This window comes from Eulemur rufifrons, chromosome 29 (genome assembly GCF_041146395.1).
Source record: "Eulemur rufifrons isolate Redbay chromosome 29, OSU_ERuf_1, whole genome shotgun sequence".
NCBI classification, from domain to species: Eukaryota; Metazoa; Chordata; class Mammalia; order Primates; family Lemuridae; genus Eulemur; species Eulemur rufifrons.
In genome coordinates this window covers 6,189,859-6,212,646 of record NC_091011.1, presented here as the reverse complement: position 1 = coordinate 6,212,646, position 22,788 = coordinate 6,189,859, and the positions used below count along the sequence as shown (strand labels likewise).

Below are 22,788 nucleotides of genomic sequence, written 5' to 3'. Positions count from 1 at the left end.
CATCTCCTAGGAAAAGGTGCACACACGCAGGTTAGGCTCTGCACACCTGCCCAAAGCAGGAAGAGCCCTCCCCACCCTCTGAAATCCACCACACTCCTCCCCTCGGAGGGGTTGGAGACCACACGGGCAGCCAGCCTGCCCACGCTGTGCAGCGACGCATCAGGAAGATACTTAAATTTTTGTTTTACACACTTTACCAGTGTTTACAGGGCCCATGATCAACTCCCTCACCCACCTCCAGGTGGCTGCACAAAAGATCTACCCAAATAAATCCAGCAGATCAAAAAAGAACAGCTAAACTGCAGGCTTGGAGGAGCAAAATTTAATTGCAATAAGGTCTTCCTCTAGACTTGTAAGTGGGTACACAATATACTCTAATGTACCCTAACACAAATCTAGCTGAAAGTATCACAGGCTGGCGCTGTGTTTGAGACAAGGCGTTCATTCCTTCACGTTTTATCTTCCTGGGAGCCTCTCACAGCATGTCGAAGCTCAAAGGCTGAAGCCTCGGGAACCCCGCTCGCCTGGATGACGTTTACATGCTTTGCAGCCAGGCACGGAACACACAACCCGCTTTGCACAGTGTGTTCTGCCAACATAATCATGGATATTCAGTGTCTTTTGGAAAGAAGGAAGAAAGAGAAGCATTACATGTCTTCGACTTCTCCTCCTAGAAGTGTGGGGACACCTGGGACACCTCGTGGCCCCAGGGAGGTGGCCCTGGCGGTGTTCCCCGTGGCTGGCAGCACTGGCTCTGAGCATGCCTTGGTTCCAGAAGTCATGACAAACCAGCAACTGCTCAGTTAACAAATGTCCTCCTGCCTTCAGGTGGCCGTAGATGACCCTCACAGAGTCCCAGGCAAGGGCAGCCCTGCAGAGCCTGCCCTGGCCTGTGCATTAAAGGATGAGGTTCCAGTAAATATGGAGAATTATCGTGGCATGCTCTGGTCACTTCCGCTTTCTGTGATGTTTCTCCTCTTAGGGAAGAAAACACTGAAATGTGGGTGCATATAAGAGGTGTACTTTTGGTTTTAAACAGGGTTTTTCTTTGTTTAGCATTATATTTTTAAATAATTTCAGACTTGCAGAAAATTTGTAAAAAAGTAGTACAAAGACTTTCTGTATATTCTTCACCCGGGTTCTCCAAATATTAACATTTCACCCCGTTGGCCTTATCAAATTCCTATTCCCCTTCCCGATCTAATTATGAGTTGCAGACATCTGACCCCTTTACTGCTAGTTTGGTGCGTGTTTACTAAAAACAAAGACACTTTCTTTTATAACCACATTATAATGATCAAAGTAAGGAAACTAAGGAATCTGGATGACTGGACTCGGGGTCCCTGCTAGCTCTTCGTCACTCTGGTCCTTCCTCCCAGGGTGATCCTTTGGACTAGAGACTGTGCAGGGGAGACGGGGGGAAGTGAGCTGTGCTGCACAGGTGAAACAGACGGGATGCAGAACTGTTGGTGCAACGCAGCCAGAGACTCCACATGGTGGCTACGTGGTGACCTTCTAGGCAGATGCCATTAGAATCTCTTGTCTGATTCTGTGTCACTATAAAGCCACACAGGGCTGACTTGTTATGCAATCACTATACCCCCAGAAATAGCCATGGAAAAGCCAGAGGACTTGCTAAGGTTGCTGCCGTATTCTGAAGAGACAAACCCTGGAGTCCCTGCAAACAGCAGCTGATGACCTGGGACATGGAGATCTACCGCCGTGGGGGAAGGGCAGGTTCCCAAAGCCACTGTCTCACCAGGGAGAATGCAGAGGTGGAGAAAGCTACCAGGCCAGGGCTCAGGAGTCTTGAAAATCAAGGAGGTTTTTGCAGATAGAAATAGAGCAACATAGATCCTGAGCTATAAAACGCTCATAACCTTTCACCAGGAGCCTGACTTCCAGGGTCTATCTTGGGTAAAGAATTCAAAATGTGACAAAAGCTACATCACAGTTGCTCAGTGAAGCATCATTTGTAGCACAGACAACTGGACAACCATGCAAATATCCAGCCACAGAGAAGCAGGTAAGTGCCGCACAGAGCAATATTCATCCACGTAGCTATCGGCTATTCAGAGTGTTTCTTATGAAGACCATGTTAAGAAACAGAAAATACGGTACATATCTAAACTTGTATCTGCCTTTACGGAAACCAGGTAAAGTGCAGAGGGTCAGGAACTATGGGCAGATGCAACGTCTTTTAATATTGTTGAATATTGTTTCTGTGAGAGTTCAATGGTCAGAGATGAAAGGGTGGTCACACTGATGTTCCAAAGTTCCACAAACAAGAAAGCAACGTTGCTTTCTAATTCCTTGAGTACCTGAGACCTTCCTCCACCACCAGCAGGGACCCCCAGGGCTCCGTGGAGAGACCAGGGGCCCCGTGAACAGAAACACTGCCTGTGAGCAAGAACACGTCGTTACGTGACGTTTCCATGTATATCTTTTCTGGGTTTCCTCATATAAATGAATCAGAAGATGTCAGAGTTCTATAAATAAAGCTAGCAAGTGCTGCTTTGATTCAAGAGAATCTCTGTTGTGGGATTACAACGAGGAGACTATTTTGGGGTAAGGTAAAAGATAAACCACACTAGTCATCAGAATTTAGTTTTCTCAGGGACCAAAAAAAAAAAAAAAATTACCAGCAAGGGGTGTGCACTTACAAACCTTCCCAAAGGGGCAGCGTGTGAGATCCCTTTCCTAGAAATGTCCAGACTCGGCACCTCTGGAGGGGTGTTTACCCAATTCTTTGACAGCACTCAAAACTCCCTTGCTCGGTTTCCTCCAGGGATTCTTCTCTTTTTCTTTCTTACATTTTTATTACTCAAATTACTTTTCCCTTATACTAGTTAAGAGACTGAGGTGAGAGCCTTAAAAAAAAAGAGAGAGAGAGAGCAGATGTGGAGAAAACAAGAAGGCCGCGGCCCAGGCAGCCGCCACGTGGGACGCAGCACAGAGCCCTCGGCCGAGACCCAGAGGCCTGGCACTTCAGGTGTCAGGGACTGTCATGTCATAAAACACTGTGTGCTCAACCAAGAGGAACTGAGATGTGTGCAGGGTTCAGGATGGAACAAAGGCCCCTTCGGGACGGTTTATAGGTACAAATGAAGCACAGGTGTTCATGTTCGGGGACGGAGCTGTGGCTCCCAACACAAGTGAGCACGGTGCTCGACCACGGCATTTATGACAGAAGCTGTCAGGTAGGTTAATCAGGGCGAGGGTTACTGTCTAGTGACTCCCCTTTTCCTAGTGACATTTCAAGTCAAAGCAGCAGCAAGAATCAGCAAATCAGTTCACCAAGGAAATAATTTCCTGTCACTAGCGAAACAGGCGGCCCTCTGGGAACCCGTCAGTGCCCACAGGTAAGCGATAACGGCACTGCCCTGGCCGCTGCCTCTGCGGGAACCTCGCCACGTCCGTCCCGCACGGGCGGGCACAGGTTTAGGTTCTCGGCGATTCTCCCTGTGAAAGGTGTAGATCCCTGAAGGACCCACATTTCCAGGGCTCCTCACAGCTCAGACATCCAGAGACGATGGATGCTGTAATAAAGGAGCCGTCTGAGGCCCCTCACATTTGGAGAATTTACATTTTACAAGTATTTATAGTCCAGAGAAACACTAGTGGTTGGGATTTCACTTGCGAGCCCTGGGATGATTTTCTGGCTCATACTTAGCCAAACAAGCGGCCACTCCAGGCCACGACTACCCTCCTGCTCTTGCACCCCTCGTTCAGAGGCGAACACAGAAACACCAAGATGCTGTCGCCTTGGGGCCTCAGGGATTACTTTCGGGCTGCAGGGGCTAGGATCCCCTGAGGGCTCTGAGGCCCCGTGTTTTAGCAATACTGCCAGGGAAACCTGGAAAAGCGAGGGAGGGCATTCACCATTTTAACAGGGAGCCTGGGTAATTCGGCACCTGCCCCAAGGTGGCTTCTGTGGGCGTTTAGAGGGGCAGTGTGCAAACTGGCTCTGTGATCAAAAATGTGTGAGAAGCTCGAGGTTAACTCGAGTCGAATAGGTTTTCTTTCCTGCAGAATTGTTCAGATCCTCCAAAACCAAACAGGACGTGTGAATTGCCAAAAAGGTGAGAGAGGATGCAACATTTCCCAAACTTAGTGAGCCTGCATTTTTTTTTTTTTTTCTTCCCCTCACAACAACTCAGGTAACTGGCATTCTGGAAAACAGAAGGTGAGAAACACACGCAGAGCTCTCAGTCAACTCAGCAACGGGACGGGACGGGGAAGACAGCAATGCCAGACCCTATTCAAATCAGGGAGAACGAGGGAGCCCAGCCGGGCCGCCCCTCAGGAAGGAGCACTTCACAGCCACGCGATACTAGGGCCGATACGCGAAGACCACAGCCACGCGGCCACCAGAACCTTGCGGACACTCGACCCGGGGTTACTTGCCGGCCCCTGTGGTTCGGGGGCCCTGTGTGAACTTCCCGTGCCGGGCTGGTCAGCTGTGCAGTGACGTGGCACCATGCTTGTCGCGCCTGCGAGCCAGCGTGGCACATTCACCCCTCTCAGAGCCTGCCGACCGCAGCGCCTCGCCGAGGGGCACAGGGTCACCGGGCGTGAGGTTACAGTGCCCACCCTTAAGCGGGCAGCACAGGAAGGCAAAAACAACAGGCAGCCACGCGGCGGGACCTGCCACGTCTGTGGTTTTGCTTGCTTGGTTTTAATGTGCTCACACGTCCCCTCATAAGTACCTAAACGACATGCAAATGTTCCTTTCCGTTTACTGAGATGCATTTCTGTCATTCAGAGTGCTGTGGCACGATGAGAAGACAATGAACTTGAAGGGCGAGTCCAGAGTCTGAACCCCACTTTTTTGACGTGTTATTGATCTTGGGAAGTGACTTTCTCCTCCCCGAGCCTCGGTTCCTCGAACGCGCCTCTCCCGTGGTCATCCCTGCTCCGCAGAGCGCCGTGCGGACCGACGGGGTGTTCGGCCAGGAGAGGGGGCGCAGCAGCTCCGTTCCACCGAGTACAGGGGTGCTGATCTAACCGTCACTGCTCGCGAGGCCAGTGTCGGCGGCTTCGGCCTCCTCCAACAGCGAAGGGACCCGAGGCTTTGGGACATGCTGCCACTCCTGCAGGCCGGAGCTGGGGTTCCGACCCAGCACCTCCCGAGAGCCGCGAGCTGGAGCTCACCCTGCACACTGCGGGCCTCTCGGTGCAGAGGGGGAGACTCGGCAGGTAGGAGCCTCCCCTGGAGAGACGCGGCAGGGTGGCCACAAAGAGAAGGCGGGGAGGAAGCGCGAGTCTGAGCGATGCTGATTAAAGAGGATTTCAACTTTTAAAATGATGGGCTGAGCTGACGTGTATCTCACGCTGCCTCTGGAGCTGGAGAAGCCACGAGTGCTGCCTCGAGCATGCTGCAGTGTTAGACCGCCTCTGGCGAGAAAGACTAGATCTGGTCAGAAGGCGCCTCCCGGAGAGAACGCTGCCTCCTGCTCCACTGCGCCAGGCACGCGGGCGCGAGCTGTCCCAGCAGTCGCTCTCGGGCCTCAGGGCCTCCTTCCACCCCTTTCTCCCAGCACTTCCGAAATGTGCCCATGCCACCTTTTCTGGTGCCTTCGAGAACAGAAGACGCTGGAACCTGGGCCCGAGTGTGGGGGACCCTCCGGGGCACGGGGCAGGCGTGCAGAGGGGCTCGCCCCAGTGGGGAGGGCGAGATGCTGCGCTGGGCGGCCGGGAGTGGTTTTTCTCTCCAAAGATGGTCTAACACTACAGTCCATTCCTCAAAATGTAGTTAAAGCCCCAAGAGACCTAATTTTGATCATTAGTAAATAAAGGTATGTATGAAACCCTATCTGAGGTGATTAATTCAGTTCCAGAAAATTAATCTTTAAAAATGAAACAGAGGGAGAAGGGCTGAATGGAGCTAAGACGAGATTTATGCGCTATTAGCAGCGGGGTTAAGCCACGTGGCTAATTGTGTTTGAAGAGCAAATGAGAGGCTGCTCCAGCAACTCGCTCGTGACTGCTCCCCTACTGAAGTCTCCCCTCTTCCCTCCTTCCTCGGAGTCCCACGGCCCCCAGCCTGCACAAGGTGCTGGGCTTGCATCTCGCATGTCTGCCAAGCAGCAGCACCAGGGCTGCGGCTGGGACTCAGAGGCGGGGGCCTGCGGACGCAGCAGCAGGGACCCAACGCTCTCCCTGCCCTGCCCGGCCGCAGGTGTGCTGGGAGGAGCCCCCAGGCCCTGTGACGGCGGTCGCTCTCCAGACACCAGCATCTGACCACTCCAGCCCTGTTATGCAGCCACCAAGGAGTCACTTAGGAAACTCAGAGAGGGGCAGAAGAACAGCTACTAACTTACCTAAGTGGGAACTTTTTAATGCTTTGGCCATACCACCTTGGGCAGGAACGGTATTTCCTTCCGCCTGGATGTTTAAGTATCTCTGCTTTTTCCTCCCTGTCCCCGCCTCGATCATGAATCTTCTTACTAGTGACCACAGTGACGTGACCAAAGAGGTTTCTGATGGCCTCACTTCCCTCAGTTACCTTCCAAGGAGCTTTACACTGCTCCTTTTGCTACACTGGCCGGGTTCTTCCCAGGGAACGAAGCCACCTTACGCAGGCCCAGCACATTGGTCTGCTCCATCTATTTCTCCATCGGCCCTGCAGAGCTCCTGACCGGATGCTGCCCCAGCGGCATCTCCTCTGACTTCACACGCATGGAGAAGGAGTTTCAGATTTCTCTTCCCCTCAAGCAAAGGGCAGGGACCGGGCCCAAACCCCTTTGCCCGGCACCATCTCCCACCATGATCCTAGACCATGATCCTGGACCACAGGGCCCCGGCAGGTGGCTGGAGGTTACCTGGCACCTGCTACCAACCACACCAATGAAACATACCTTTCACGAGATCAAAAGTCAAAACCAAGTGCAGACAGAGAAATGTCCCTATAAGCAGTTAAAAAAAAAAAAAAAGAGAAAAGAACAAAGAACAATAACTTTCTACAAGTGGTGCTAAGTGAGAAACCGCCTTCCTGCTCTGGCGTGTCCCAGTAGGCGTGAGGAATCTGGGCGACACACACAGATACCAAAGCAACGCTCCTATGGGGAACTAACCCAGATCCCAAGAAAAACACCAGCAGGCAAAATTCCCGGGTTTCCTTATTCTGCTTACAAATTTGGACAATCCACGGGGGTGGAGGCCAGTTTTCTTGCCAATGGCTGAGAGGGCCAGATAACATTTTCATGGTCTTATTTTAGGATGGGTAACTTTGTAAACAACCTCAGTGACAAATCCATAGACAGTGTGTCTGGATCCTTATTTGAAACAGAAGGTCACCAGGGAGGTAGACATCCCAGATGTACTTCAGGCATGTGACAAAGCGCCGAAGCCCAGCCGGCGCTGGCTCCCGGGCAGGGACACTTACCTCACCTTCTAAGTTTTGACAGAGCTATGATGCGGCCCGCTCTGGAGGCCGAGGTCGGAGTGGGAGCAGAACCCCGAAGCCGGCAAACACCGGAAAGAAGGCCCATCTCCGAGAGTGAGGCCCGCGCGGCACAGCACCGGCGGGAGTGGGGGAGAAGGGCGCTGCTGGCCCACCTTGCGTGGGAGCAGCCCAGGGCAGACGGGGAGGAGGAGGAGGAGGAGGAGGAGGAGGAGGAGAGGACGATTCCAGTGGAAAGGCAAAGGAGCGTCTACACTCTCCTTGTCCAAAAGGAGTTAAGTCGAGGTCCTGGGCAGCCTGTTCGTACGGCAGCTCCGGGCTCAGGCTCTGGAGCCCGAGGCCAGCGCACGTGCAGCTCTGCCTCTGCGTCCTCAGTGCAGAACAGAGGTGTCATTTGTACTTAATTCATAGGGTTGGTTTGAGAAACGAACATAAAAATAAACACAGACCACTCAGAATAGTTCCTGGCACATGGAAATCACGCAGTAAGCATCAGAGACTGTTGCTGTTACAATCATCACCACCAGCCCTCGCCGCTCTCCCTCCAGAGCCTGTGACCCGCCCTGGCTCCAGGCCCCGCCGACCAGGATGGGGGAGCCGCCAACCCATTTCTCTGCCAGTTTCTCTGATAAGTTGACTTATTGGCTATTTGACCTTGGCAAAGTCACTGAAACTCCGTGGCTCAGTTTCCTCGCCTGGGGGCAATGGCCGTGTAACACCTACTTCACAGGCCTACTTTCAAATAGAAACTGCAAGTTCAAAAAGGTGGCTGTCACCTTCTGGGCCAGCTGAAAATTGTTCTGCCTTGAGCAGATCAAAGTTAACGTCAAAACTACAATATGAAAACCCTTCGACTATCTGTCTTGCAGCTCAGGTGCCCAAGTAAGCGTGGCGTTTTCACACCTAACTTATCTAGAATTATTAAGCAATGAAGATGATCCAGTGACTAAGTTTTTTCAAGGAACTAAAATTCATCTTTAAACACCAAATTATTATCATTATTGTTTTCCATTCTTATGAGATTAGATTCTTTTTAAAACATACAGATACATCCTGAACTTAGTGGAGTTTTGGCCAATAAATTAAAAGGCCTCATAAGACAACAGATATGATAGCAACAAAAACAGAACCAAGAGAAAGATCCCACGATTTCCCTCCCTTTTGCCCAAAGTCACGAGCCGCCACACCCGTGCAGAGCCACGGCCCGGGGCTGCAGCCAGGGGCACACTCACCTGCTTCGCGGCGGCCTGGCTCGGAGGTAAGGAGCCTGTCGCGAGCACAGGGGGGCTGCCGGGGCCGCAGAGCTCAGGGAAAGGGTTGGGGATGGCCGGCAGCGACGAGGTTCTAAACTGCTGGTCTTCCTCCTGAAGGCGCCTGGGAGGCAAGAGACAAGCGCTTGTTAAAAGCTGCCACTGCCCATGTGACCCAGTGTTGTCACTGCTGGGGATACCCCCAAAATAAATGAAAACAGGGCTTCTAGGGGATATTGGTGGTGCATCTGTGTTCATGGCAGCAGGACTCACAAGAGCCAAAGGGTGGAAGTGACCCAGTGTCCATCAGCAGAATGTAGCATGTCCACACAGAACACTACTCAGCCATAAAAAAGGCTGGAAATTCCAACACATACCACATGGATGAACCTGAGTGAAATAAGCCGGTCACAAAAAATAAACACTGTATAATGCCACTTATGTGAGGTATGTAGGTACCTTCATAGAAAGTGGAATGGTGGCTGCCAGGGGCGGAAGGCGGGGGAGGTGCTGCTTAATGGGAACAGACTTTCGGTTCTACAAGACGAGAAAGTTCTGGAGACCGCACAACCATTGTGAGTGCACATTACTACTGAACGGTACACTTAGAAATAGTTAATATGGTGAATTTTATGTTGTAAAAAAATTAAAAGTTGTCATCCTTGGACCCATAGGGTACCGATTTCGTCCTTCATTAAACATCTTGGGATGGGGAAGCCACGGTTTTGCAGTCGCGTGTCTGAAACAATGCTTAGCGCACAACGGGTAGTGGGCATTCGCTCCAGATACCTCATCAGTTCTGCTCAGTAAATACCTGATGTGTGAACAGGTTTTGTGAATAGGAGCATTTTCCTGAGAACAAGTATTTTTCAATGTCCTTGAAATGAACATTTATCTAACCAAATGAAAATACGAGAAGAAGCTTTGTGTGTCCCCATCTGATTTATGGAATGAATGCTTATTCATATGAAAAGGTTGTTGATACTGAATTGATTAAAATTATAGCTTCACGTATCTCTCCTCCCAGGGTGCCGAAGTCTGTGTCTACGTCACCTTAGAAATATCCAGCCGAATCTGCCCCAGCTCTACACTCCTTGTCACTTCTCCAGGGCCACCTGCTGCCTCCTCCAAAAAACACAAAACTCACCTGTCATACAACTAAGCAAAACAAGCACAGGGTGACAAATCAAATGCAATTACGAAAAGAGCAGAGAAATCAAGTTCAAAGACAAAGCAGGACCAACGTCAAGTGCCCTAAACGTCCCTTCCCGAGAGTAACTTCCTGCCCACATCTCCAGGGCTTGCCTGGGGACACGACCTCGAGAGCCACCGCCCCTCCACAGACTCCACCTTCGCGGAGAGGGGCAAACCTGGAACTCATCCCTGCTCAGCATTCCCAATCCTCCTCCTGGTTTAGATACATCTCAGAAACCCCGTGCACAGGCCGCACCTTCAAACAATTTTCTTTTTTGACTATTCTTACAATTTGACAAAATCAAGAATCCATTTGTTTCCTGGGAGAGTTGCCACTAGATAATGCCACTCTGTGACCATTTTTTCTCTTTTTACCAACTGACCTGGATTTGAAAGAAGACCTGCCTAGTCATCCCACGTAGACCAGGAAACGATGCACTGATTCAGGAACACGAGAACTCACACGGCGTGAACGAAGGAAATCAGTGTTGTGAGTCCAGGAAAGCCATTCCTATAATGGCCTGAGGACATGCCAGAAGGTTTACTTTTACTGTTAACAAATCCCACTCTTCCCAAAACAGCTCTGGCCTTGGAGAAGCATCCAATGACATATCTGACCTTTGTTGTATAGGACACAACACAGGGAGAAGTGGCCAGTACCACGTTCGGTTTGTTCCGGCCCACGGCCTAAACCAGTGATGTAACCCCAAAGAACAACAGTTTCATTTTTGTTTTGACTTTCAGAACAACATACGGACATTCTGATGTTTCCATTGTTCACAAAAGCTTCTCTTTTTAGGGGGTTGTTCTGAGCATTTTAAAGTCCTGCGTTGACTTTATTGTAGTTAACAGATAGCACCTAAAGCAAAACTACAGAGCACAACACAAAGATGGAAGAGAGGCCCACGATGAAAGGGCAGACCCCCGACAATCACAAAAGGAAAATGACCCTGGGGATGGTGACAAGAACAGCACTGGGGGGTGGGGGTGGCTCCCGCTGCTCCATGCCTTCACCCCACCTGTGCATTTGTCCAGGCTAGAACACACCTTCGGCCTCCTCTGCTCTCACCTAAGCCCCTCCTTCTCCTTCAAGAATTGGCTCCACCAGCAAGCCGTCCGTGAGGCCTTCTCAGCCTCGCCCAAGCTTCCACTCTGCACACCTGCCTCCGTCCCAGCTCTGCTCAGATGCACGGCAGGCCAGGGACTTCCTCCACAGTGTGGGCTGTGTCCCGTGGACCCCTGACACCAGCCACCACCCTCAGCCTGGGTCCTCAGCCAGCTTCCTGCCCATCAGGGGTGGACCCAGTTACCTCCCCGCTGAACCTCAGTTTCCTCACCTGGGAAGCGAGGGGAAGCCACCCCGCCTGCCATGAGGCTGCGGTGATCCTGACGACAGCTAACAAATGAGGAGCTCGCAGGGCCTGCACTCAGTAGTGCTCAACACGTGGCCTCACTTCGCAAAATCAATCTTTGCGATTCCAGATTGGTCTCCATATTTTTAAATCCACCTGGAGGTAAGAAACAACTACCTATCTGAGAGAACACCAGTGAGAAGTGAGAAGAGGCCAGGCCCAAGGAGCAGCACCTGTCACCCTGTAGGGAGAGGGCTTTGCGGCCGCGCAGCGCAGGCCTCCCTCTCTGGGTACAGGCAGCGCAGGGCACGAGAGCAAAGGCGAGGTTGCAACTCGAGCCTAAGGGACCCGGGCAACTGGCCCTGGCAGGGAGCCAGGCTTTCTGGCACCAGCAGCCTCCAAGGACCCACCCTGGGGCACCTGTGCCAAGTGGCAGCAACCACGTCCTCCCAGGGCCCCCTCAAGGCCACCGTGAATGGCAACTGAGAGATGCTGGGACCCAGAGAAGCTCACAGGAGAAAAGAGCTCTCCCTCTAGACTCCATTCCTCGGGGCCTGCTATGTTGGACAGACCCTGGGAGAGGTGTCAATTTAACGTCGGCGAATGAACGAGACGAAATGCAGGAAGCCTGAGAGGCCACCGACCACAGGCCCCAGGGTCGGCTCCCTAGGGAAGAGCAGTCCACTGGCACAAGATCATTGTCTGGGCTGCAGAAGGCTCAAGACGTCAGACCGGGAAAGAAACCTCTTAGAAGTTTCTCGAAGCAAGGAATGGAGCTCCCTGGAAGATGCAGTGCTGAGAAAGGAGCCATCAGAAGCCCAGCCCAATAGGGGCCGGTGAGGGAAAGGGCAAACCCCGGCAGAGACCGCTCAAGTGCCCCCGAGAAGGCCCAGAGTGGCAGATGTGGCCTCTGCCCGTGCCCACGTGGTCTGGGGCAGAGCGGAGCAGAGCTGCCCGGTTCTCAGCCTGGCCTCACAAAGATCAGCACTCAGCGCCTAAGGTGCTCTCGACAGCTCCCCTTCAACACGACCATCCGCCGCACTCACCCTCCTCTCAGGTGCTCCAGACAAAATCCAAGTTACCCAACGCCCTCCGGCCCTCAGCGCCCCCTCGAAATTCACGGCAGATAAATCCAGTTGCTCTTCCTCAGCGGTGCGCTCAAAACCAGCCTTCTCCTTCCTCCTGGGTCAGCACCGTCACCTCCAGCCTAGTGGGCTCCCGAGACAGCTTCCAAATCGGCAATGCTCTGCCCAGCTTGCTGCCCTCGGACCCCAGGCGGCCAGAAGGGTGTTGCTAAAACCCAACCCCGTCTCCTCACTCGCCTGTCCCAAACCTTCCCCCGTCTGTCCTCTGGGAAGGGCACACAAAGCCCTTCCGGACCTGCTGCCACCTCTGCATCGGATCTGCTTGGGAGACCTCTCACTTCACCTGTCCGAGCTCCTGCTCACCCCTGGACATCCAGTTCAGAGATCTGCCACTGCCAAGCTACCTCCCCAATGTCCCCAGCAAGTTCCTGGCTCCAGCCTTCCTACTCTCACAGAGAAGATGTGTCTCCCTGCTTAGTTCCCCAGGGAACATGGCAAAATGCAGCTCTGATAAGCCCCAGGGGACACAGTTGCTGCTGGTCTCCGGACCCTACTCGGCAGCAAGGACTTGGGGCACTAACTGACTACATGGCCGTTCCCTCCTCCTTCCCAGAGCATTTTCCTCTGACGGCTTTCCTGCACGCCCCCGACCTAGCGCCGTGCCTGGCCACACAGGTGTTCAGTGAAGGGACCAGTACTGACCCGGGTCCCTAGTGCAACTCAAGTGCTGGGTGTTAGCATGCCACGCGTGCTCAGCACATCCGTTACCCCATCAAAGGAATTTATCTGCCCCCTGATTGTGCACAGGTAACACTGTCCCCTCCAGGGACCATTTAACCCCTGGAGAGCAGTGTCCCGTCTCTGCTGACAGCTCTGACTCTCAGAGGCTCCTTCGAGATGCAAGGCCCACCTGACGGCCGTGATGTGCACAGGCTGGGAGCGCTGCACTCTCTGCCTCGGGGACGGTTGCGGTTGCAGTTGCGGCTGTGGCTGCAGTTGCGGCTGCGGCTGTGGCTGTGGCTGCGGCTGCGGCTGTGGCTGCGGCTGTGGCTGTGGCTGTGGCTGTAGTTGCGGCTGCGGCTGCGGCTGCGGCTGCGGCTGCGGCTGCGGCTGCGGCTGCGCCTGCGCCTGCGGCTGCGCCTGCGCCTGCGCCTGCGGCTGTGGGGGCCGAGCGCCAGGGGTCCGCGGCTGGCTGCGGGGATGCTGGCCATTCTGCAGGAGGGGCACTGTGTCCGACTGCATGCTGCAGGCCGAGTACAGGCTCTCCAGGGATGCGTTCATATCGTTCATCAGGGCTTCCAGGTCCACGTCATCCTCTGAACAAGAAAAGGCAAGAGCAAAAAAGGTGGTTTAGCAGAGGCGAGGGGTCATGGCCAAACGTGCATGTTGGTGATCAAGTTCCAAAACTCAACAACCCTGTTCAAATATTTTGGCGGGGGGGAGGAGGAAGAGCCTAACTGAGATCCGTATGAACGTCTGTAAGGAAGCATATGCATTTCACATATAAGCAATGGTTGGTACCGCAGAGGCAATTCAGTGATTATACTTCGACTGCATCCCACCTGTCTCTAAAGGGCCTCCACTCGCAGCCCCTGCTCAGCTCACCTCTACACCCTTCTCTCCTCCCCATCACCATCGGGGCCACACGGGGCCACAGCTGCAGAGCGAGGCCCCACTGGCCCAGGCCCAGCTAGCTGGACCACATGCGTCCTCTGTGATCAGGGGTCTCCCCTCTCTGAGACTCTGGAAGTAAAACAAAGAGACAGGAACAGAGTAGCACCCAGCACTGACACTAGCCTAGCCCAGTAAGGCTAAATGGAGGCCAATGCCACAGCAGAGAGACTCGCTGTGCGGCGGCTGCTACAACATGAACCTGTGGACTTCCAGGTGCCCACCCTCTCCCCCCGAAAGGACAGAGAGCCAGAGGAAGCCCGTCTTCCCAGAAGAAGGCATCAGGCGGACGTGGAGAGAGAAGCCCCGGTGGCACAGGGAGCAAGCAAGCAGGATGGCAGGAAATGCCCAGACAGTGAGGGAGGAGCATGCAGACTGTGACGGTTAATTCATGTGTCAACTTGGCTGGGCCACGGTACTCCGTCTTCAGTCAAACACCAGACAGATGTTGCTGTGAAGGTATTTTTTACATGCAATTAACATTTCAATCATAGACTCTGAACAAAGCAGACTGCCCTCTCTAACTTGGGTGGGCCGCATCCCAACAGTTGAAGACCTGAACAGAGAAAGACGGACCTCCCTCCCAGGAGGAAGGTGGAGTTCTGCCTCCAGAATGAACTCTAAGTGCCTGGGTCTCTGGCCGGCCAGCCTGCCCTGCAGATTGTAGATTTGCCAGACTCTAAAATCTCATGAGCTGATTCCTAAAGTAAGTGTGTCTCTCTATGAATGCATCCTATTCATCGTTTCTGTTTCTCTAGAGAACTCTAACACTGAGACCTAGGGATGTGACCCAGCGCACACAGAGGTGGGGAGGGGACAGGCAGCCGGCTGCGGGGGCTGTGCAGCCCTGGGCGAGGGCAGCTGGGCTCGGCTCGGCTCTGGTGCTCCCCGAGGCCGGGCTGCACTCCTGCTCAGGGAGGAGCTGTGCAACATTCCCACGTCCCTGTAAGAATTTTGCTGCTGCTGCTGTGCTTAAGCTAGTCTGAATTGGTTCTGTGTTTGTAACCCAGTACATTTTAATAATCCTGACTCCTTTTTTCCTGCATTTTCAGATATGTCACGTTTTAACAACATGGCAAATCACACCTGAGGCTCCTGTAACTCATCGTCTCATTTGCTCCCAGAATGACACCCGTGTAACACACAGGACTCAGGGTCACAGACAGCAAGACCCCTCCCTACGGAAGGCTCCCGGGTGGCGGAAAGGAAAGCAGACGGGGGGGCCTCTGCACCTCGCCCCACCCTGCCCCTGCGGCTCTGGCCCAGGCATGAGGCTTGGGCTTCCTGTTTCTCAGTTTCTTCAAGTCTGACACGGGGTTGGCAACAGAGCCCCCCACAGGAGGAGTGCGAGGATTAAGCTAGTTATTATCTGCTTCATAACAGAGCCTGGCACATAGCAAACGGCAATGCGCTGTTCATCAGCCCCATTTCATCTACTCCTTACAAAATAATATAAAGTGGTCGCCATTAACCCGGTAAACAGCTGAGGAAACAGGCCTGAAGGAAAGAAATAACCTGCCCAAGATCACACAAGCAGTGAACAGTGAGCCTTAAATTTGAAAACAAGTTTTGCAGCCACTCACTTGCCCTCACCAGGTGTGTGCTCAATAAATAATCGTCCAGAACCTTCCAGGACACTCTGCCCTTCCTGCCTCTCCTGCTGTCCACAAAACCATCTCAGGTGGCGCTTGCTTTGGCTTTCCTTGTCTCTCAAGGCTGAAGACATAGCAAGACAAGACATAATGAAACCAAACGACAACACAAACCGGCTTGAGGGAGGCTGGCAGCCCTAGGTGTGCAGAGGGTGCGGAGGCGCAGGGTTGCCTGATGGTTAGTGCCTGGGCATCTGCGGTGGGAGGGGTGTGGGGGCAGGAGGGCCAGATTCAGGCAGAAGTAGAGAGGCCACAGCAACCTCCGCCCTCGGAAGGTTCCACGGTGGGTTTCAGGATCACTAGGGCAGACAGGCAGAGTGGAGGGAGGACACAGACGGGAGGCAGTGGGGCCAGGGGTGCGTTCCGCAGACCCCTGCTGGAAGGAGGAACAGGGGCCACGTGCAAGCGACACCAAGGGGGAGTGGAAGTGGCACAGGGAGGGAAGAACGAGGCTCGAACCCGTGAGGTGCCTGAGGGGGGCGCAGGAGTCACATGGACCCAGAGATCCCGACTGCGAGACCAGAGCCAGGAAGCCCTGAGGACCAGCAAGTGCAGAGGGCCTGCCTGTGAGGGTGGGAGGGAAGGGGGAGGAAGAGATGCTGCCGTAGCTCAGGTATGACTGGTCAAATATTAATCCTGTGGCCAGAGATTAAAAGGACAAAAGTGCTGAACTGATAATTAATAATTACCATACAATCAATAATTAATTTATCCCAAGGCAGAACACCCCGAGTCAGCAGGTGGAATGCTTGCACACAGGCGGGGTGGCGCAGGCGTGCCCGGCCCACAGATGGCTGCAGGGCGGGGAACGCCTGGCCTGCCGAGGGGGAGTGACAGGAGGTCACAGGGAACGGCTGTCCAGAGGAGCTGGTTGCTGGACACGAGCCCGCAGTGCTGTACTGACGGAGACCTCAGACCACTCGTCTGGAAGCAAAGAGTAACCTATACATACCAGAGTCCCCAAATCCAGGGCTTCAGGGAAGTTCTAAAGCACACGCCTCATGAACCCACTCATCTCCAGCACTCACATCTAGCTGACAGGGAATAGATGCTTAATTTAAGCATTGTAAACCAATTGAGCACACATGTGCTCCTAACTGACCATATTAACAGCTCAATATTTCTTTAATGGGCCATTTAAGAATCAATACTGGGGGAAACACAAAGTTCACCGTAATTACAGCCAGTCTTCCGCAGTGGGGGAGGGCGGCCCTGATGCCGCACATGCAGGCCGGCCGAGGCGTGACCTGCAGGTCCCGCGCCACACCCCACTGCTGCCTACAAACCAAGCCCAGTGCAGTCCTCGCTCTCAGACACAGCTCTTCTGAGAAAATGAAATGTCACGTGCTGATATTTTCTCCTAAGCGTTTCTGACAGCGTAGAAGGCTGTCAGAAATGATAGCCCCCCAAGGTGAACAGCCCCTGGGGGGCTCCTGTCCTCATCCTCCTGTTTCTTCTCTCCGTCAGCCAGGTTGTTCCTGGCTTGTCCCTCTGCAGTCAGGTCAAACGCAAAGCAATTCTGTCACTATTCCAAGTAAACATAAGGTAAACTGGATGCCACAATATAAACACAAGGCACGTCCTCAAAAGGCTTCTACTCCCCTCTGAGGTGGATGACTTGGACGACTACTTTCTACTTTAATACATTTAAGCATGAATCTTTTAAACAAGGCCAAGTTCATCTGATAACATTCACTTAGGCTGTAATCTTCATGAATCGAATCTAAGCACTATATCTGGGTATTTCAAACCTTCATACTTTCCATAGCCATTAGAGCAAAAATAAAACTTCCTAAAGAATTTAAAATGCCCTACTCTAGAAACAACAATTTCCTGTGGGGTCCATTAGCGTTTTACCTGTTTAGATAAAAAAAATCACTTATGGCTATCTGACTTTATTTAAACTTTCCTAAATTCTCATGAGTTAGGGACCGACCATTCAATCTTCCCAACAAGAGTTTTAAAGGGCTGATTCTAAAAAAGACACTTCTTCATATTCTACACCAAGTTTTTAAAAAGCTTCCTACATTGAGATACTACTGAAATCACATTCAGTTCCTGCAGACGCTCCCTACAGCTGCCAGCATCCAGTCCGTCGTGGAGAGGACTCTGTGTACCTTCGCTACCCACGTGGCCAACTGCTACATTCTTTCCCAGTCCCACGAATCCAAGAGGATCAATAATCACCCATTTGTGAAAGGCTTTCTGCTGCGTAAGGTTAAGTGGGAGAAGCGAGTAAACAAATGCTTCTGGAAACGAATATTCAGTTTAAAAGTCTATTCAGCGCTGACCTGATGCCAAAATATTTTCCATGAGGCTGCCCCTCTGGGAGGAATACTGAAAAGGGAAGAAGAAATGGTTTTATATACAAAAATTTCACTTCATGTGGATTTATAAGAATGTATTTACTGCACAAATATAGGTCAAACAACATGGCTGTCAATCAAGTTATTAATAGTTATTTTCCTTCCTTAAATAGCTCAACCCAAAACTGGGCATTGACTTTGTCCCAAATATTTGAGTAGCTCATCTGATCTCAAATTCACATGTCATCTAGTTTCACCGTCTTTGGCAAACAGAGTCTAGTTTAGTTCTAAAATAGATATAAATTCAGGGAAACAAATTTGCATTTGGCTCATAAATCATTACAAGTTTATGTGTCCACAAACCCAGCGAGGTGTGCTGACAAGGAAAAGGCAGGAGACAGAAAAACTGCTCGCAGGAGGACCAGACTTCAGGCCCCACCTCTCCGCCCCAACACACACTGGTTTACAGCGCCACCTAGTGTCTGCTTTACATGATTCAGAGACTAAAGCTGACATTGGAGTCATCCAATCATTTTGACCAATTACCTCTGCGCCTAAAGACACGCTATTTGCACTACGTGCTTAGGAAGCATCTGTCAATGTGCATGTCTTCCCTGCTTCTCCACCCCACTTTTCCTCCCATTTTTATACAGAAGGGACACCCTGTTAATAAATGGCTGTGGGGCAGGGGAGGAGGCTATATTATTAAGTAAGAATAGATTCAGTCCCTGAGAAGAAAAAAAATAAGACCGTACTTTACATGAAAAGTCCATAACACATATGCAAAAACCAAAGTTCTCACACATTTCTATCTGTGAAAGAACCAAAGACCAGGCTGCAACAGCATTTTAAACCTGGACCATGTTCACTTGGCAAGCAATTTCTGTTAACTTCTAACCAATTAAAACTTTGTGCAAATGCAACTTAACCTTCTATTAAAATATGTTTTGCACACCAATTCATCTATTCTCCTATCGCATGTAGTCCAGTCACATGCATTTAGTTTTCATTATATAGTGTTTGGACATAAGTAAGCAGAATAAGAAAATCAGGTATTACGCTATTGGAATATTCCTCTCTATTCTTATTCACGATATTTAAAGATATTCAGCAAATATAAAAGCAAACCACATAACCACAACTCCAAATAAAAATACAAATGCAACTTCCAAATGTCATTATTTTTTAAAAAACGGAATCAATGCTTTATTTCAGTGGTTCCTACAGACAGGCAGGATTTGAGGCAGAAAATAAAAACCCTAGAATTAGTCTATCCAGCATATGCGTATAAATACTCTCATATCCACCATCAGAGCTATTATAATGACAACTCCTGACTTTTCAGTGTTTACAAGAGAAACTTATTTTCTCAACCTTTGTCAAAAATGGTAGCCTCCCCTCTCCACCCAACTACACAGAGAACCGTAACTGCTATTTCCTTTCTCTATTGAGAAAATGCATGTCAACCGATTAACAATTTGTAAAAATTTATGTGTTCTTTACTTTTCATTATGAATATACACATCTGAAAGAGTCGTGCCTATACTTACGGGGCAGTGGCTTGTGCCCATGTGGACTCATGAGCCCCCACCCCAACTCCCAGGTCCCACAGCCCACACGGGAGGAAGCAACACCCAAAGCATATTCAAGGCTCAGCTGGTGACTTGAAACTGGACAAAAACAAGCGTATACCCTGGATATAACACAGTTAGGCAAAGCTAAAATCACAATGATCCTCTCAATTTGCTGAGGCCAGGCCAACTTGTTCCTTGCTTTGTATTTACAGGTGGTATCTTAATTATTTTTCTTGGGATGCTCTTCCTTTTCCTAATACAAATGCAGGACTGTGCATCCAGGAAGGCTGCGTGCATATTTAGTCCTATATCCAGTTCCTTGAGAGCTGGAGCATTTTATTTTGTTATTTTAGAACTCTATCCAAACCCTCCTCCAAGAACATCCCCTAGCAAGTTATAGACCCAGGACCCTACGAAACAGTTCTATGGATAATCCGAAATACGTAGACCATTCGTTCTCTGCTGTCATAAAATTTGTACTCTGCTCTCCTTAAAGCTACATTTAGATATACCCATCCTTTCTAAACAAATTACTACCCCTTTTGATTATGTAAGTATCTATAGCTACTACTTAGATTCAGGGGAACCAAGGCCCAACTTAAGACTGAACCCCACCTACAACTACGGAGGTGAGGCACAGGCCAGGCACGGCTCCAGGCCTGGTGGGTGAAGGGAGGCGGGAGGCGGGAGCAGAGCAGGAGTAGCGCCTCCCTGGAGAAGCCTCCGGCTCCTCCATCCCAAAGACCACCGAGTGTGCAGAGGACCCTGAGCTCCACCCCTGGCCCGTCAGAATTCAGGCAAGCAGTTCCAGCCTTCTGGCCCCCCCTGGGTCCTGCATGGAGGAAGACGTCTACAGCCTCCAGGATTCGGACCGACCTTGGGGCTGTCCAGAACCCTCGCTCTTTGTTTCCTTGAACATATGAGGGTTAACAATGAAGAAAATCAAATTTTATAAATGAGTTGCTAAAACCATATCTCCTTTGTGGAAGGAGAAAGGACTCTAAAAATGCCAAAACCCTAAAACCAGAAACAATTCTGCTGCCAAATGAATGCAGGTGTGTGAGCCTCTCTCTCTTCTGTTTGCACACAGAGCCATGAAGCACTAAAAATACTGCCTGGGCATCTGAGTCGATTTGAGATCATGAGGCTCTTTCAAAATGTGAAAGCAAACATTTGACATACTTTCTCCAAGTTTCCGTTTGCATTTTTCATGTTTCTCAGGGGCTGCACCCTCACCTTTCATGTCTGCGAGGTCTAACTTCCCCACTAAAGCATTCTGCACTGGCCTTCTTGCTTCTGCGCCTACCAGGAGTTTGTTTAATTCACCAGGTAGGGATGCCAAGCTGGTAGGATTTCTGATTCTGGGTGTGTTGGTGCTGGGTGGTAGCCTCTGGGACCCTGGGTGATGAACCCAGAATATGCAGGTGGTTCTGAGAACAGCCTGAGCTGGCATGGCACGGGGGCTCCGCTATCTTCCCTAACCCTGTCTCTCCCCTTCCCCTTTTCCTATCACGGGCTACTTTTAGGGCCAAGGTGTCAGGGAGGGACCTGACAAGCAGGAGGGAATGTGGGGACTCCTGAGAAGGGATCGTAGCTCACCCCAGAATGCCTGGCCCAGTTGGCTAATTGAAGTGACCTTAGGAACCACTGGCCGCTTTGCCCATTGTGGGGTGAGAATCACACCAGTGACGCACAGAGTTTGGTAGGCGGTAGACTCGTGTCCATTAGGGTGGATCACTAGACTCTACTCACTTTGGCCTAAACCTTTGGTAACATCTGGTCGTTTTGGTTAAGTGTGTAAAAAGGATTGGTAATAATAGATGGTCGTGTAGGATCAACATCACCCTAACAAAGGGGTAATTCCCACACTTGTTTTTTATTTTTCAAGCCTTTTCTACTTCCAGTACAGTTTTTTAGACAGTTAAAAATCAATGTATGTGCTACTTTGTTTCTGTACTTTTTGACTAGCTATTCTATCGCAGTGGCTTGCAAAGTTTTAAATCAGAAATGAGTATTTACATTTTGGAAAACACACTTGAACCTTTTGGAAAGATGGCCTAAGGAATGGGATTTCAGTGCAAAAAATGATTTTTGTTCATTAGCAGCTGTCAGAGATTCTGGTCCAATTCCAAGTATAGGAGTATGAATCAAATAAGCCCCAATATTCACACTGAAATGTTACAGTGGGAAATGGGGGCTTATTGATATTCAACTATGAAATAACTTCAATTAGATGAGAGAAATAGAATCTTTTTTCTTTGTTCTATTTTTTTTTTTTAAAGTAAATACAGGTATATACAACCAAAAATTAAAAGCAGGGATTGAGGAGACAATTGCACACCCTTGCTCACAGCAGCACTATAACCAAGGGTGGAAACCAGAAGTGTCCCGCAACAGATGGAAAATGTGGGGAAACACACAGTGATACTGCTCAGCCATGGAGAGGAAGGGGTTCTGACACATGCTACCTCATGGATGAACCCCGAGGACTTTATGCTGAGTGAAATAAGCCAGGCACAGGAGGACAAACACTGTAGGATGCTACTTATGTGAGGTCCCCACAGCAGCCAAATTCCTAGAGACAGAAAGTGGAATGGTGGCAGCCAGGAGCCGGGGCAGAGGAAAATGGGGAGTTGTTTATGGGGACGGAGTTTTGTTTTTGCAAGATGCAGAGTTCTGTGGACGGTTAGCAGAGATGGCTGCACAACAACGTGAATATTCTTAATGCCACTAAACTGTGCACTGAAAAATGGTTATGATGCTACCTTTTACGTTCGGTGTGTTTTACCATAATTAAAAATAATTTTTTGAAAAGCAGTTTTAAAATTGGCATAATATTCTCAATATAGTCATTTGAGATCTTTGGCTAATCTACTTGGACACCTTTAATGGGCTTCACTGCCACACACGCAGACTTCATGGACAGACGCCCGCTCGGGGAGGCGAGGCCTGAACTGCTCCCTGGCTGCCTCACGCACGGCCCCTCTGGTGGCAGATGGTCTCTCTCAGACCCCAGGTTCTGCTCCTCCTCGGCCCTCAGATCAGCTTCATCCTCGGCATGAAGCCCGCCTGCCGCACACGCCCTCTCCTTTCCAGCCGCCAGCATGCCCACTGCAGTGTGCCTTCCTCCACCCGCAGAGCTGACCCAGCCAGGTGTGGGCACTGCCCGGGTGGACAGCACAGGGGTGGGCCCGTGCAGGTCAGACCGCAGTGTGGCGCAGGGTGACCAGTGGCCACACAGACTTAGCCATGGAGAAAAGCCAAGGGTCACATCCAGGAAAGGAACATCCGATCTGAGA

At 51.0% G+C, this 22,788-nt stretch overlaps 1 protein-coding gene across 1 annotated transcript in view; it reads right to left on the bottom strand.

Annotated features, from left to right (window-relative positions):
* GRB10 (growth factor receptor bound protein 10) overlaps nt 1–22,788 on the bottom strand; it is a 179,587-nt gene that overhangs the window by 54,520 nt on the left and 102,279 nt on the right. The window contains exons 5-7 of the mRNA XM_069462633.1: nt 13,460–13,602; nt 13,197–13,276; nt 8,638–8,779 (exon numbers count right to left, since the gene is read on the bottom strand). Of these exons, the coding sequence (XP_069318734.1) occupies nt 8,638–8,779; nt 13,197–13,276; nt 13,460–13,602 (365 nt within the window). The remainder of the gene's footprint in view (nt 1–8,637; nt 8,780–13,196; nt 13,277–13,459; nt 13,603–22,788) is intronic.